At 39.5% G+C, this 15,690-nt stretch overlaps 1 protein-coding gene across 3 annotated transcripts; it reads left to right on the top strand.

Moving 5' to 3' along the window:
* The first annotated feature begins 1,334 nt into the window (after positions 1-1,334).
* Positions 1,335-14,186, top strand: eef2kmt.L (eukaryotic elongation factor 2 lysine methyltransferase L homeolog). Of its 3 annotated transcripts, NM_001096629.1 has the most exon segments (9): positions 1,424-1,440; positions 1,467-1,644; positions 4,014-4,070; positions 6,052-6,132; positions 7,819-7,920; positions 8,528-8,661; positions 9,765-10,072; positions 12,379-12,456; positions 14,059-14,186. In NM_001096629.1, coding segments are annotated over 8 exon segments (951 nt in total). In that variant the 5' UTR covers positions 1,424-1,440; positions 1,467-1,560; the 3' UTR covers positions 14,166-14,186.
* Positions 14,187-15,690: the final 1,504 nt, after the last annotated feature.

Here is a 15,690-nt window from a genome sequence, read left to right as displayed (position 1 = left end):
GGCGGCATACTGTCCAAGCACACCCACATTGGTTCTAAAACACTGGGGATGCACTGGAGATACAATCATTTTTTAAATTTCCTGTGCGCCAATCCCAATTACTCCAGTCCAGATAATGAAAATTTGCACTAATAAAATTTAGGGGACAGAGGTGACGAATGGCAGTGGGCCTAGGGGCACCCACTATGTAGATCCGACCCTGTATACTTCCAGTGTCCCTCTTCACTCTGTCCCTACGTGGTTCGGTTCTGCTTGGTAACTGGTCCCTTCCTTACTCCTTGTTGGAGCCACAGCTGCTCAACTAACTGGCCTACCTCTGTCTCTCATTACCTACAGTGAGCTCCACAGATCTGACCTATCACTTGCTAACCTCAACTCACTTTAGTACCTCAAAGTAGTAAGTCCCAGGCTCCCTGATGTCTTCTCACATCAGCCAAAGAGGATGTGGCTCACTGCTCTCTCCTTATACAGCCTCCCTAATCCCCTCTAATGCCACAGAGGAGAACCTGCTCTAGAACTGCCTTCCTACCTTGTAGAGCCGTCGAGTGACTGGAACCAAAATAACACTATTTACAAAAAAAAACTTAATTTAAAATATATATATATAGGTATTTTGGGGGTTATTTACTAAAACTCAAATTTATCCTTTTATTAAACCATGCTCGACCAAACTTCCATCATCGATTTTAGCTTATTTATCAATAAAATAACTAGAAAAATTCAGTGCGGGAAAAGACTTGATAAAATCAAGCAAAAACTTGAATCGTATCATTTGACGCCAAAATCAATCATTTTTTTCCTGTTATTGCCCAAAAACCCTGAGTTTTTTGGATCGTCGGACAAAACCCAGCGCAGATCACGATATCTACGAATTGTAAAAGGGACATCTGCCATTGACTTCTACATGACCTCGGCAGGTTTGAAATGGAGGATTTTCGGATTCAGACTTCGCAGCATTGGGGTATAATAAATCTTGGAAAATGTGTGTGTTTTTTTTTCCACTAAAATTTAAGTTTTTTCCCCCCAAAAAACCTCGACCAGAAAAAATTGAGGTTTAGTAAATATCCCCCTTTATTTAAAAATGAATTACGCCTTTACATGTTGGTGTTACTGTTGCGTTTAATTGTGAATTTGTTCCCTCAGGTTTATGTCAGTATAACAGGGTGCCTTACATTAGTGGACTTAAAGGCCCATCTTGATTACACGTAAATATTTTATGGACACTACATGACTGCACTCCTAAACAGAGGCAATCCGGAAAACATGGAACGCTGCTTTTTTTTTTTACTTTTCGATGTTACTGGCCCTTTAAATCACATACAAGCGCGTAAGCTGCAACTTGAAGTTTATTGAGCTGCCAATAGAGGGCGCACGAACTGCATCAACGCTTCAGGCTCGCTAAAGGCAGCTCCTCATAAATGTCCGCTCCCTAGAGCACTACTTTGTGGCGCCCCGGGTCACATCGGTTTCCTCTCAGTCAGTTATTTTATATCTACGGGTACGGAACGCATTTTAGGACATCCTCCGGCGCGTACTTGGGCGCTCCCTTTGGACATCGCTATGGAGCCTGAGCCGGAAGTTCTGCTCGACACGTTCCAGCGTAGCTTTTTAAGTTGCCGGCGCGTCGCTTCCTTCCCGTGGCACGTGAGTAGTGCCGGCTGCTCCTCTTCTGACTTCCAAGTCCTTGTCCTCTTGTCCCACTATCAGAGACTTTCCTCTAACCTGAATGGCTCTTGTCACCAGCCCCAAAGATCTGTAGGCGCTTTCTCTCCGTTTACTGAGCTGCACGTTGGACTCGAGGATTCTGGGAGACGTAGTTCTACAGAACTTGCTGAGCCTCCACCAATAAACACACAAATCCTAATTAAATGGAAAAAGTACCAAGGGCTTTTTGGTGGCATTTATTAAGGATGCCCAACTAGTGGCGTTATTTACAGGGGTGCTTGTTTCTATCATTATGTGAAAAGGGGACAAAAGTGCCACTCAAACAATATAAACTATGTTTAATAGAGATGTCAGCTCCCCTGTATGAATCTGGGTGCCTTTGGATACACCTCATTACTACCATATAAGCCACTTCTCTACCTTGACCTTAGTCTGCTTAAAGGAGAAGTAAACCCTTGCTACTAAAACCCCCCTACCCTACATAGACCTCCCTGCCCCCCCAGCCTAGGTGGTACATTTGCTAAATGCCCCTAACTCTTTACTTACCCCTCGGTGCAAATTCTGTCCAGCGGAGTTCACAGCAGCCATCTTCTTCTCTTCGGGAAGTGGCATATTGACTCATGCGCAGTTGGAGCAATTTTCTGTTTTGCGGCAACTGCGCATGTGCCGAAAGTCATGGAAATTCCCAAAAGTGCTGGAAAAAGACCTAAAGATTCCTGAACCGGCTGAAGATGGCGCCTGTAAATTAATTAAACATTCTGCATTTTTTTTTTAAATAATCAAGTTTATTCTATTCCTCTCTCAGCATCTGTTTCTCTTCATTCTGTCTTCATGCAGCAGTTGGGTGTCAGATGAATGATCCAATATATCTTATAGGGGGGCTTCCTTTCCTAGCAGATGAATTTGAGCTCACTCTATAACTGATTCCAGTACAAACAAAATCTAACAAAATGACTGCCTTTTGCACAAATTCTGCATGTAGAGAGACATGGTGTCTGGTGATTTTAATAGAGTGAGCGCTAATACATCTTCTAGGCAAAAGAAGCCCCCCTATAATATATTGCTTCATGCATCTGACACCCAACTCCTGAGTGAAGACACAATGAGGAGAAACAGATGCTGAGAGAGGGATAGTAAAGATTAACTTGATTATTTCAGAAATGGTCCAGAATGTTTAAAGGCATACTGTCATGGGAAAACATGTTTTTTTTTTTTTTTTAAAACGCATCAGTTAATAGTGCTGTTCCAGCAGAATTCTGCACTGAAATCCATTTTTCAAAAGAGCCAACAGATTTTGTTATTTTCAATTTTGAAATCTGACATGGGGCTAGACATATTGTCAATTTCCCAGCTGCCCCCAGTCATGTGACTTGTGCTCTGATAAACAATCACTTTTTACTGCTGTACTGCAAGTTGGAGTGATATCACCCCCTCCCTCCCCCCAGCAACACAACAATGGGAAGATAAAATATCAGCTCCCTAACACAAGATAACAGCTCCCTGGAAGATCTAATAACAGCACTAAATAGTAAAAGCCAAGTCCCACTGACTGTTTCAGTTACATTAAGTAGTGACAGCCTGCCAGAAAGTAGTTCCATCCTAAAGTGCAGTCTCAAGTCACATGACTGGGGCAGCTGGGAAACTGACAATATGTCTAGCCCCATGTCAGATTTCAAAATTGAATATAAAAAAATCTGTTTGCTCTTTTGAGAAATGAAATCCAGTGCAGAATTTTGTTTTAGCAGCACTATTAACTGATGCGTTTTGGAAAAAAACATGCCTTTAATTGTATTTAAATAGTTTCTTATTTCAGTATGCTGAAGCTAATATTACATTTTAATTTTCGCGATAGTTCCCCTGATAGTACTGACACAGCAGATTCAGGGTTCTAACTTATTGTGGCAGTACACTGAAAGATCAGCTTGTTTGGCTAATTCTACAAACAAGCAGATATCCTATATCAGTTTGATCTTTTGGCCCTGGGGCCAAAGAATCGGTTCCGACCCTAAAAAATTGTTTCATTATGACAGGAATGCAGGCCATCAGGGCCTGGTGTATTTAAACCTGATATGGACCAAGTTGACAGCTTATGGGCCCACCCAAATATCAAATACCAAATGTGGTCCATTAATGGCCACATGATCAGTTCTCCCCTGTATCTGGGAAAACATACCAAATTATAGTGCCCAGGCTGAAATCAAAATCAGGACCCCATCACTGCAAAGTGGCATTGCTAACCATTACCGATCCATGCCTCTCACTTATGAGCAAAACCTCTATTACCTGTTTAAAGGGCAAGCTATATCAGTGTATTATCAGCTAATGATTTTATTTGTTCCCCTCACCAGGATCTTGATCAAGTAGTAAAACAAGATCCATTACTGATATCACAAATTTTGGAAAAGGTAAAAATTATTTTATTTCTTCATTGATATACATTTCTTTGTCATCAAGGTGGCCAGTGATTTTTTTTTATTGCATACTTAATATTTTTCCTTTAGGTAAACATAAATGGAAACACAAATAAGGAGGTATAATATAGGTAAGGTTCTTTAAGTGTGTGTGTCACCTTTAAGTTAACATGGAGTATGTTTTAGAATGGCTAATTCTAAGAAGATTTTCACTTGGTCTTAGTTTTTTCTTTTTTTATATTTTTTGAATGGATTACCGCCTTTTTCGACTCTTTCCTAATTTCATATAGGGGTCACTGACCCCATCTAAAAAAAACAAATCCTCTGTAAGGCTACAAATATATTGTGTTGATGATTGTGATAGGCCTCTCCTATTCCTATTCCAGTCACTTGTTCAAATCAGTGCATGGTTGCTAGGGACCCTAGCAACTGGATTGTTGAAATCACAAACTGCAGAACTGCTGAATAAAAAGCTAAATAACTCAAAAACCACAAATAATAAAAAATGAAAACCAATTGAAAACTGTCTCAGAATATCACTCTCTACATCATACTACAAGTTAATTTAAAGATTCATTTAAGTGTGTGCGTCATCCTTTGTGATTGGCTTTAATGAGGTCTCATTTTGCAATTAGAATAGTTACAGTCGTGCTTCAGTTGACTAATAAGGGGGGACACAAAATAAAGGTTATAGCAGGTATCCACCAATACAAAATGCTGCCTCTGGATAATTGGAGTTGTAGTTCTGATGCAGAGAAGTGCCATTTAAATGATCAAAAACCAATGCGCAGTAATAATTACAAAAACAGAAAATCACAGAGCATATTAAATGACCATTGCAGACTCAGTATATCAGATTGAACAAACCGTAACACCAAAACGTTTAATTGTTTTTAAGTAATTAACATATAATATACTGTTTCCCTGCACTGGTACAACGAGTGTATTTGCTTGAGAAAGACTACTATAGTTCATATAAACAAGCTGTTGTGTTGCCCTGGGGGCAGCCATTCAAAGCACAGGTTACATAGCAGATAACAGATACACTCTGTAGAATCCAGTTGTATTATATTACAGAGCATATTTGTTATCTGCTAAATGGCCTGTGCCCTTTTCAGCTTGAATGGCTGCCCCATGGCTACACAGCAGCCTATTTATATAAAGTATAGTAGTCTTTCCAAAGGAAACACATAACTCTTACCAATGATTAACAACAGTACATTATATTTGAAATACTTTATTTTATGGTGTTACTGTTCCTTTAATTCAAAATGCATTACTGTATATCCTTTGGCAATGCTGTAGACAGGTGCAGTAAAAAGCTTGTCCCAGCTCTGTGAATGAACCGGCCACCCTCATGTAACTAGTATATGTCTAAGGGCATGAGCGGTGGAGCTTATATGCGTTTCCCAGAAAGGGAGCAGATTGCAGTCAGTGTGCTGCAGTTAAGAGCAGAATGCAGATAAAATGCAACTTGCACCCTGCAAATCAGTAAATGACCCCTTCTTAGTCTATACCTTGAATTCGGAAAAACAAGGTCAAGTTTTCTTTTTCTTTGTATTTAAGGTTTGTGTCTTTAACTGTAGTTACAGTCATGTGAATGTGCATGATGAGCAATCGCCTGTAAAAACCTGTGCAAAATGCTTTGGATAATGATCATTTATTACCATGTGCAAGTTCATGCTATAGAACCATTATATTACACTGCAAATGCATTTAAAAACAGGTGTGGATACGCACTCGTAAAACGATATTTGTCAACTCGATGTCATTTAGTAAGCTTAACAGTTCTGTGACTGTATTGCATATTACCCCCACCCCCCAGTGTCTTATTTAAACAATTTATATAGCCTTAGGGATCTACACTGGCATTCTGTATCTTAAATGTTAGCATGATAGATAGAACTAACAATGTGTGAAATGTAAATGGTTCATATTTTCAGTTAAGGCTTTGATACTGTTTTTCTTTTACCAGACTGTTCTGCACCCACTGTGCCAAAAGTACCCACCATCACCACAGTACAGAAGATTATTCCTGTCAGAGCTGATAAGAAAGGTGAGAAATGTGATTATTTTATTATAGTTATTAATACTCTGCCATCATTTATATAAGCTTGATATTGTTATAACAGCACAGGACTTCACCTAGGGCTAGCGGCTAGTCTTCATATGGTTGTAGTGAGATAGAGACTTGGGATGCACTAAATTCACAGTTTTAGGATTTGGCCAAATAGTAAATCCACCACAAACAGTTTGACCAAACTCGAATTTACATATGCAAATGATCATACAACCTTGATAATGTTAGAATAACACAAGACTTCAAATTGGGCTAGCAGCAGGTCTTTACATGCTATTTATAATGTAGAAGCATTTGCCAGATGATTTTACATTACCTATCTGATCCCCCATGTTCCTCTGTGAGGGGGCTGCCATATTTATGCAGCAGAAGTCTGTTAGCATTAGAAACTCTTAACAGGTTGAGAAGGGGCAGTCTGGTTTAGTAACAATTACTTACATAAGCAGCCCTATCAGTGAAAACCGATCAGAATGACCTATAGGTAACATTTAATGTACATTATTATTTCGAAGAGTAGTTTTTTTTTTTTTATGTCAATATCACTTTCAGTAAGCGATTTAGGCTGGAACAACACAATTCGCCTTCTTGAGATCCGACACGTTGAGAGGAAGCGCAAGCGATGAGACGGTTGCGGCGAATATAAGGTAAGTAATAGAAATGTCGCACCTTGTTGCTGCGCGCATCGATCACAACTGTCGGATGAAGACGCATCGTGTAGCATTCGCATCCGACAGTCGTGTCGAATGCACGCATCAACAAGGTCCGACATTTCTATTACTTACCTTATATTCGCTTCATCCGTCTCCTCGCATGCGCTTCCTCTCAGCATGTCAGCTCTCAAGAATACGCATCGTGTAGTTCCAGCCTTAGACAAGAGAACAAGAGGGACTGGTTGGCTGATTTATCATGATCCTTAAAGGGGTTGTTCACCTTTAGTAAAGAGTGATATTCTGAGACAATTTAAAATAGGTTTTCATTTTTTATTTCTTATTAGTGATGGGCGAATTTGCGCCGTTTGGCTTCGCTGGAAAATTCGTGAATTTCGCGAAAAATTTGCGAAACGGCGTCTCATTTTTGACGCCGGCGCCCGTTTTGACGAATTTTTTCAGGCAAATTTTTGCGGGCGTTTCGCGAATATTTTCGCTGGAGGCGAATCGTGCAAATTCGCCGCAAATTCGCGCTTGGCGAATAAATTCGCCCATCACTATTTATTATTTGTGGTTTTTGAGTTATTTAGCTTTTCATTCAGCAGCTCTGCAGTTTGCAGCAATCGGGTTGCTAGGGTCTAAATTACCCTAGTATCCATGCATTCATTTAAATAAGAGACTGGAATATGAAAAGGAGAGGACCTGAATAGAAAGAAGAGTAATAAAATGTACCAATAACGATACATAGCATTTGTGTTTAGATGGGGTCAGTGACCCCCATTTGAAAGCTGAAAAGAGCCACAAGAAATAATTTAAAAAACTATTAAAAAAAAAAGTAAGTAAGTTACTTAGAATTTGTGAACCACCTCTTTAAAATGGAGTTTATGGAAGATAGCCTTCCCATAATTATTGTATACTTGTAATGTTTTTGGACCGTCCTTGACATGGTTTCCAAAGGATAGAAATATATTGGCCCATCAGAAGTACCTTGAAAGTAATGCCTTATGTTGTGCAGCATGAATCTTCTGGAGCTGAGCCTTTGGATGACTTATATGATGCACTTGCAGAAGCCTTGAACTCTGAAGAAACCACTAGATGCCACAAAAGTTACCTGTTGGTGAGTGATTGTACTGATCTAGGAATATTATTTTGTTTTTAATGAAAAGAAGAGCATGCTGGGCCATGGAAGTCATCAAATAAAATTACAACATGCTGATACACCATGGTCAGTCCAGTGTTTATTTAAAGGAGTCATTGTATGTAAAAAAAACAAGAATATACCTGTGCATTTTACTCTTTTAGATATAGAAGGAATGTGCTTTAAAAAGTAGTAGTTCTGTTTACTTTATTGAACATTTCTGCAAAAACCCTAGTAGTCCCTCCCATCTGTTCCACCTCATTTCCCAGGCTGGGCAGGGGAGGGGGTGGAACTCGGCACACTGTAGGACAGGAACCAATCAGCAGCTAGGCTTACCTGATAAGGAACTGAAACCTGTCTTTGCTTGTGTGACTGCAGGGCTGTGATTGGCTGTCCCCCTCCTAATTTGCTTCTGGCAGGTACTGTTAACACCCCTCATTTGAAACTCAGACAGGGACCAGAAAGCATCTATGGGGAGCTCTACCAACAGGGCTATCAGCACCATATAGTATACCATACCATAATCATGTATACAATATACATTTTTGCCTATATGTTTCCTTTAATACTTCGCATGTTTTTATAGCCTTTAGGGGAATCTGTGACCCTATGTGAAAATGTAGCGATTATTTCTGAAGGTACTACGGGGCTGGTGACCTGGGAGGCAGCTTTGTCTTTAGCCGATTGGTCCATTGAAAATAAAGATATCTTCAAAAATAGGTATGCCTTATATTAATACTCACATGCTGGAAAATAGGGATAGCACTGATTGAGCCTTTTACAGATGTAGATGCAGTAAATGAGCCCTCTAGATGCAAGGCTTGTGTGGTGCTTACAGCAAATATTTCTGTCCAGCCTTCCTTTTAACTAAACACCTGCAAAAGCCAACTGTTCACTTTTTCTATTTTTTAATCATCTTCACTTGGTTATGACTTTTTTCTGCTTTTCCTTGTCTCTCACTCCTTTCCTATGTGTTTTTCTGTGACAGATTCCATGAAACACAAATAAAACGGGAAAGCAGTGTTTTTCTACCCCTTTCTGTACCACTCATTTTGTACCTGTACTATTAAATACATAATCACCCTGTAGCCACCCAAAAACATAGCCCCTGTATCTTGGTAACTCTTGTCTAGCACTCTACTTTGATATGACCCCAATCTAAAGAAATTTTCATTGCAAATTCTGATGACTTTTATAAATGTTATCGCTTTTGAAAGCCATATCTGTCCCTTGTTATTGTCTGCACTGCTAGTTCTGAATACTGAAATAATGTAGCAGAAGGCAGCTGATTAAAAGACCTTTGATACAGCATCAAGGCATTGCAGGAAGTGGAGTCTTGAAAGTGAGAGCTGACTTTTCCTTCACTCATTTAGGACTCAGAGTGGCTTCTGCTACATTATTTCAGTATTCAGAACCGGCAGTGCAGACAATAACAAGGTACAGATATGGCTTTCAATAGCAATAACATTTGCAGAAGTCATCAGAATTTGCAATGAAGGTATGTTTCAAATTTCTTTAGAATGATATGCACTTTCATACGGCCCACTCGATTGGTTCATATGAAAGCAGGGTGCTAGACAAGAGTTACAAAGATACAGGGGCTATGTTTTGGGTGGCTACATGGTGTTTGTGTATTTCATAAAACGGGTACAATGAAATAAAACAATGCTACTGTCTGAAAGCCTTTGAGTTAAAGTGGGCTGTGAGTTGTAGTTCCCAGCCTCAGATTTTCCCCACCCTCACCAAAAATAAAATATATATTTCTTATAATTTACGAACAACGATGAATTTATTTATAATAATTTTATGTACTTCTTTGTGAGATCGATTTTAGAACTAGGAAGTGGAATTGGCCTGACTGGACTTGTCATATGTAAAAGCTGCTCCCCAAAGAGATATCTGTTTAGTGACTATCACAACAGAGTTCTTCAGCAGCTGAGAGGAAATATTCACCTGAATGGCTACAACCTCGACACAGAACAAGATAATCTGATGAAAGAGAAGAATGTAAAAGAATATGGTGAGGCGGCAAACCCGGAGAGTGTTCAAGTATCGGTTATGGAACTTAACTGGGATTTGGTTACAGAAGAGCAACTATTGCAGCTTCAAGTTGATGTAGTTATTGCATCAGGTAAAATGACTGATTCTTTGTAAAATACATGTAACCCAATCTGTGCTACAATTTAGTTTATCTGTTGGTCACCCCCTCCCTGTGGGTTCTGACCTTCTTCCAGATTTTTCTTCTGTATTTACACTTATAAGTATTGTGTGTTCAACTGAATAGATTAACCTTTCTTAAAGCAAAGTGCAAATCAAGGCAAAAGTACTGGACATACACGCACAAACCAGGGTATTTCATTAAACATGAGATCAGTGAACAAGCAAACTGAAGTTAATCCATGTTCAGTCCTTGCAATGTATGTAGACAGGGCCGCCATTAGAAATCACGGGGCCCCGTACAACAAAATTTTTGGGGCCCCCTGGGCCCCGCCCACACTGACGACCAAGCTCCGCCCCATATCCCGCCCACATCGCAGTTAAAAGACCACACAGACATCAGCGCTAAAAAAGTAACCCCCCCCCACACAAGTTGTAAAAAGCTATTGATGGTCAGGGCCCCCTTATAAAAAAAATTGGGGCCCCAAAAAATTAAAAATTTTTTTTTTTTAAAAACATTGGTGGCAGGGGCCCCCTGTTAAAAAAAAACTTGGGGCCCCAACAAAAAAAAATGTAAAAAAAACTAAAAAATAAACAAACATTGGTGGCAGGGGCCCCCTTCTAAGTTAAAAACAAATTGGGGCCCCAAAAAAAATTTGAAAAAAAATTAATTTTTTTTTGAAAAAAAAAAAACATTGGCGGCAGGGGCCCCCTTATAAGTTAAAAACAAATTGGGGCCCGAAAAAAAAAATTTTTTTGAAAAAAAAATTTTTTTGAAAAAAAAAAAAATGGTGGCAGGGGCCCCCTTACAAGTTAAAAACAAATTGGGGCCCCAAAAAAAATTTAAAAAAAAAAATTTTTTTTTGAAAAAAAAAAAAACTGGTGGCAGGGGCCCCCTTACAAGTTAAAAAAATTTGGGGCCACCAAAAAGAAAATTAATTTTTTTTTTAAAAAAAAAACCCAAAAAAAAAACAATGGTGGCAAGGGGCCCCTTACGAGTTAAAAAAAAAATTGGGGCCCCAAAAACAAAAGTTTTAAAAAAAAGATTGGTGGCAGGGGCCTATAGAATATTAAAATAATACATTGGTGGCCAGGGGATTAAAAAAAAAAAAAACACAAACTGGTGTTCAGTAGAATTGAACTCATGGCTTCAGTACTTCAACTTCGCCTCCTTTCGTGACTTCGGGTCTTTTCACCGCTTCAGGACTTCGGCTTCGGCTGTTTTCGTGACTTCGGGTCTTTGCGCTGCTTCAGGACTTCGGCTTCGGCTGTTTTCGTGACTTCGGGTCTTTTCGGCGCTTCGTGACTTCGGCTTTTTCCGTGACTTCGGGTCTTTTCGTCGCATCGGCTTCGGCTTTTCGGCACTTCCGCATTCGGCACTGAAGAGGCAAGACGTACGGCTCGGGCACTCGTAAGGGGGGCCCGGATCTTCAAAAAAATGCAGCGCTGCCGGGCCCCCCTTCATGCCCGGGCCCGGTACGCTTGTCCCCCCTGTCCCCCCCTGATGGCGGCCCTGTATGTAGATAATTATATTACTAGTATAAACCCCTATTGTTATCCTTTGTTGTGACTGTTTTGTTAGCAGGAGTCTTATGCAGGGTTTATCTGTGCACAGGTAATCTAGTTATTAGCCTTGCAAGGTATAAATATGGAGTAGCTTTAATTTCCCGGTTTGTCCAGTTTACCTCAAGAAATAAAAAACGTTTTGAGCTTTTATAGACTTAAGGTAAACAAAGGGGTACACAGGTATGGGACTTTTTACCCAGAATGCTTGGGACCTGGAGTTCTCCGGATAAGGAATCTCTCCCAAAATTTGGATCTTCATACCTTAACACTGCTAGAAAACATTAAATAAACCCAATAGGCTGATTTTACTTCCAATAAGGATTAAGGATCTTAGTTTGGATCAAGTACAAGCTACTGTTTTATAATTTTTAAAGAAGGAAATTATTTTTTTAAAAATGGAGTCTATGGAAGATAGCCATCCCTTAATTCAGAGCTTTCTGGATACCGGGTTACTGGATAACGGATCCCATACCTGTACTGACCCTTTAGACTAGAGCAATGGTACACAGTACTTTTTGTTGCCTCTGCTTAAACTCCAGCACAAATGCATTGGTGTTTCGCTGCGGAAATGACACCCAAAATGTTGCATATATAGTTCTAATTATGATGCTTGAATATTAATTTTTGTTTTTTTCTATTCAGATGTTGTGTATGACCCAGATATAATCATCTCCTTTTCTAAAGTTTTAAAAAAGCTTTTTAACTGTATTAAAGATGGAAGGCATCTAAAAGTGATTGTGGCTTCGACCATTCGCAATCCTGAGACATATGATTTATTCCACACTACACTTGGTATGTAAAGTCCATATTAAAGCACAATAGCAATGTCATGTGATAAAACTCACATTCTCACAACTGTCTCTGGCCATACAATAACTAGTTATGATGCACATTTGATTTTCGGGGGGTGCAGCCTTTATCAGATATATATAAAGAATTAAGAGGATTTAAAGGAGAAGGAAAGTCTTTTACCACTTGGGGGTGCCAAATGTTAGGCACCCCCAAGTGAATGTATTTACTTTCCTGAAACCCTGGGCCGGTGCTCCTATCAGAAGAAAATTGCACCTGCCCAGGGTTATTCACAGAGAGCACCACGGAGAGCTTTCTTCCGTCTTCTTCTTTCTTCTCACGGCTGCGCATGCACATTAGAGTGAGTCAGATATTACGTTCTACTGCGCATGTGGCTGCCCTGGAAAATTTGAAGAAAGAAGAAGCCGGAAGAGGAGTGCTCCGTGGTGCCCACTGGTATAATCAGTTTGCTGTTGATAGGAGCACCGGCCCTTGGTTTCAGGTAAGTAAATACATTCACTTGGGGGTGCCTAACATTTGGCACCCCCAAGTGGTAAATGACTTTCCTTCTCCTTTAAGTCAAATCCTACTTGTATGTGGGAGATGTGAGAAAATAGTAAACACTACTTCCAAACAAGTATCCCCCCGAAAACATTACCTGATTTTATATTGAACACCGAGACCCTACTGCATGTTGGTTTTGGGTATATGAAATGGGTCCGCCAAACCTCCTTTTGAGCAGGTGTTCATACAGCTCTTTCCCTAAATATGATGTAGCCTTCCTCAAGCTACATTACTGACCCCAGACTTGTTTATTTTAGGAGAAAAATATAGGAAGTGAATTCGCACACTCTGTATTCAAAATAAATTCTATATTTGCCAAAAAGAAAATGGTTACAAAATCATAATGTCCTGCCCTAAGTAAAGGCTGCTTTTACTTACTTTATTGTTGCGTTTGTGCTCTTGAGGAAGACCGTTTTTATGGTCGAAACTAGTAGGGCAGACATTGATTTTGTAACCATTTTCTTTTTGGCAGGCAAATAAAAATGTATTTAACACAGAGTGTGCGATCCACTTCCTATATTTTGCATATATTTTTGGAGACTGGGTCGGGCAGCCTTCTGTATGGATCAGCACCTCGAATTGACAAGAGTGTGCACCTACTAACATTTTGTAGCTTATTTATTTTAAGAGATCGGTGAGCAAAAATGAAATGTTTTGAATCCAATTAAATATTTCTCCGGTAAATGACAGGGAAGCATTTTAAAGAGGCAGTATATACTGTACCTATATACACAAATTTTGACATGAGCAAACTAAACTAAATATTCAGCTAAAAATACACAATACACCTTAATTGTATTATATACCAGTAAGCATTATTTTACGTTCACACTTGCTATCTAATCATTTAGTAGCCAGGTTAATTTAACTAGTTATTCTGAGCTCTATATAAACACCCATCCTTTCTGTTGCAACTGTATATGCTTACTGAGAAGCAGTCCATTATGCAGGGGGGATTCTGCTACAAAATAGCAAGAGAGAGAGAGAGAGAGAAAAAAAAGTCTAAATTTGTCTAAAATGTTTTCTTTGTAAATCTTTCAGATAAAGCTGGGCTGATGTGGCAAGTTGTACCTGTTCATAAGAAGACTATTTTTCCATACAATACAGACAACAATGTAGAGATTCTGAATGTATGCTTAAAAGTGTAATAAAGGTCACAAGTTAGTGTTTGGGTTCTATTTTAATATCTTTCCTATAAAAACCGATCCGCTGTATGGTCTCATTAGCCACAGTTTATTAGTATATATAGTATAGTTCATGTACAGTGGTGCGAAAAACTATTTGCCCCCTTCCTGATTTCTTATTCTTTTGCATGTTTGTCGCACAAAATGTTTCTGATCATCAAACACATTTAACTATTAGTCAAAAATAACACAAGTAAACACAAAATGCAGTTTTTAAATGAGGGTTTTTATTATTTAGGGAGAAAAGAAATCCAAACCTGTGTGAAAAAGTAATTGCCCCCCTGAACCTAATAACTGGTTGGGCCACCCTTAGCAGCAATAACTGCAATCAAGCGTTTGCGATAACTTGCAACGAGTCTTTTACAGCGCTCTGGAGGAATTTTGGCCCACTCATCTTTGCAGAATTGTTGTAATTCAGCTTTATTTGAGCTATTATTTTCTAGCATGAACCGCCTTTTTAAGGTCATGCCACAACATCTCAATAGGATTCAGGTCAGGACTTTGACTAGGCCACTCCAAAGTCTTCATTTTGTTTTTCTTCAGCCATTCAGAGGTGGATTTGCTGGTGTTTGGGTCATTGTCCTGCTGCAGCACCCAAGATCGCTTCAGCTTGAGTTGACGAACAGATGGCCGGACATTCTCCTTCAGGATTTTTTGGTAGACAGTAGAATTCATGGTTCCATCTATCACAGCACGTCTTCCAGGTCCTGAAGCAGCAAAACAACCCCAGACCATCACACTACCACCACCATATTTTACTGTTGGTATGATGTTCTTTTTCTGAAATGCTGTGTTACTTTTACGCCAGATGTAACGCACCTTCCAAAAAGTTCAACTTTTGTCTCGTCGGTCCACAAGGTATTTTCCCAAAAGTCTTGGCAATCATTGAGATGTTTTTTAGCAAAATTGAGATGAGCCTTAATGTTCTTTTTGCTTAAAAGTGGTTTGCGCCTTGGAAATCTGCCATGCAGGCCGTTTTTGCCCAGTCTCTTTCTTATGGTGGAGTCGTGAACACTGACCTTAATTGAGGCAAGTGAGGCCTGCAGTTCTTTAGATGTTGTCCTGGGGTCTTTTGTGGCCTCTCGGATGAGTTGTCTCTGCGCTCTTGGGGTAATTTTGGTCGGCCGGCCACTCCTGGGAAGGTTCACCACTGTTCCATGTTTTTGCCATTTGTGGATAATGGCTCTCACTGTGGTTCGCTGGAGTCCCAAAGCTTTAGAAATGGCTTTATAACCTTTGAAATTGAACTCAGGTGTGATAAACCACAGTTAAGTTATTTTTTAACAAGGGGGGCAATCACTTTTTCACACAGGCCCATGTAGATTTGGAGTTTTTTTTCTCCCTTAATAACGTAAACCTTCATTTAAAAACTGCATTTTGTGTTCAATTATGTTATCTTTGACTAATAGTTAATGGTTTTTGATGAGCAGAAACATTTAAGTGTGACAAACATGCAAAAGAATAAGAAATCAGGAAGGGGGCAAATAAT

This window comes from Xenopus laevis, chromosome 9_10L (genome assembly GCF_017654675.1).
Source record: "Xenopus laevis strain J_2021 chromosome 9_10L, Xenopus_laevis_v10.1, whole genome shotgun sequence".
Taxonomy (NCBI): domain Eukaryota; kingdom Metazoa; phylum Chordata; class Amphibia; order Anura; family Pipidae; genus Xenopus; species Xenopus laevis.
This window is presented reverse-complemented; position numbering and strand designations above follow the sequence as displayed.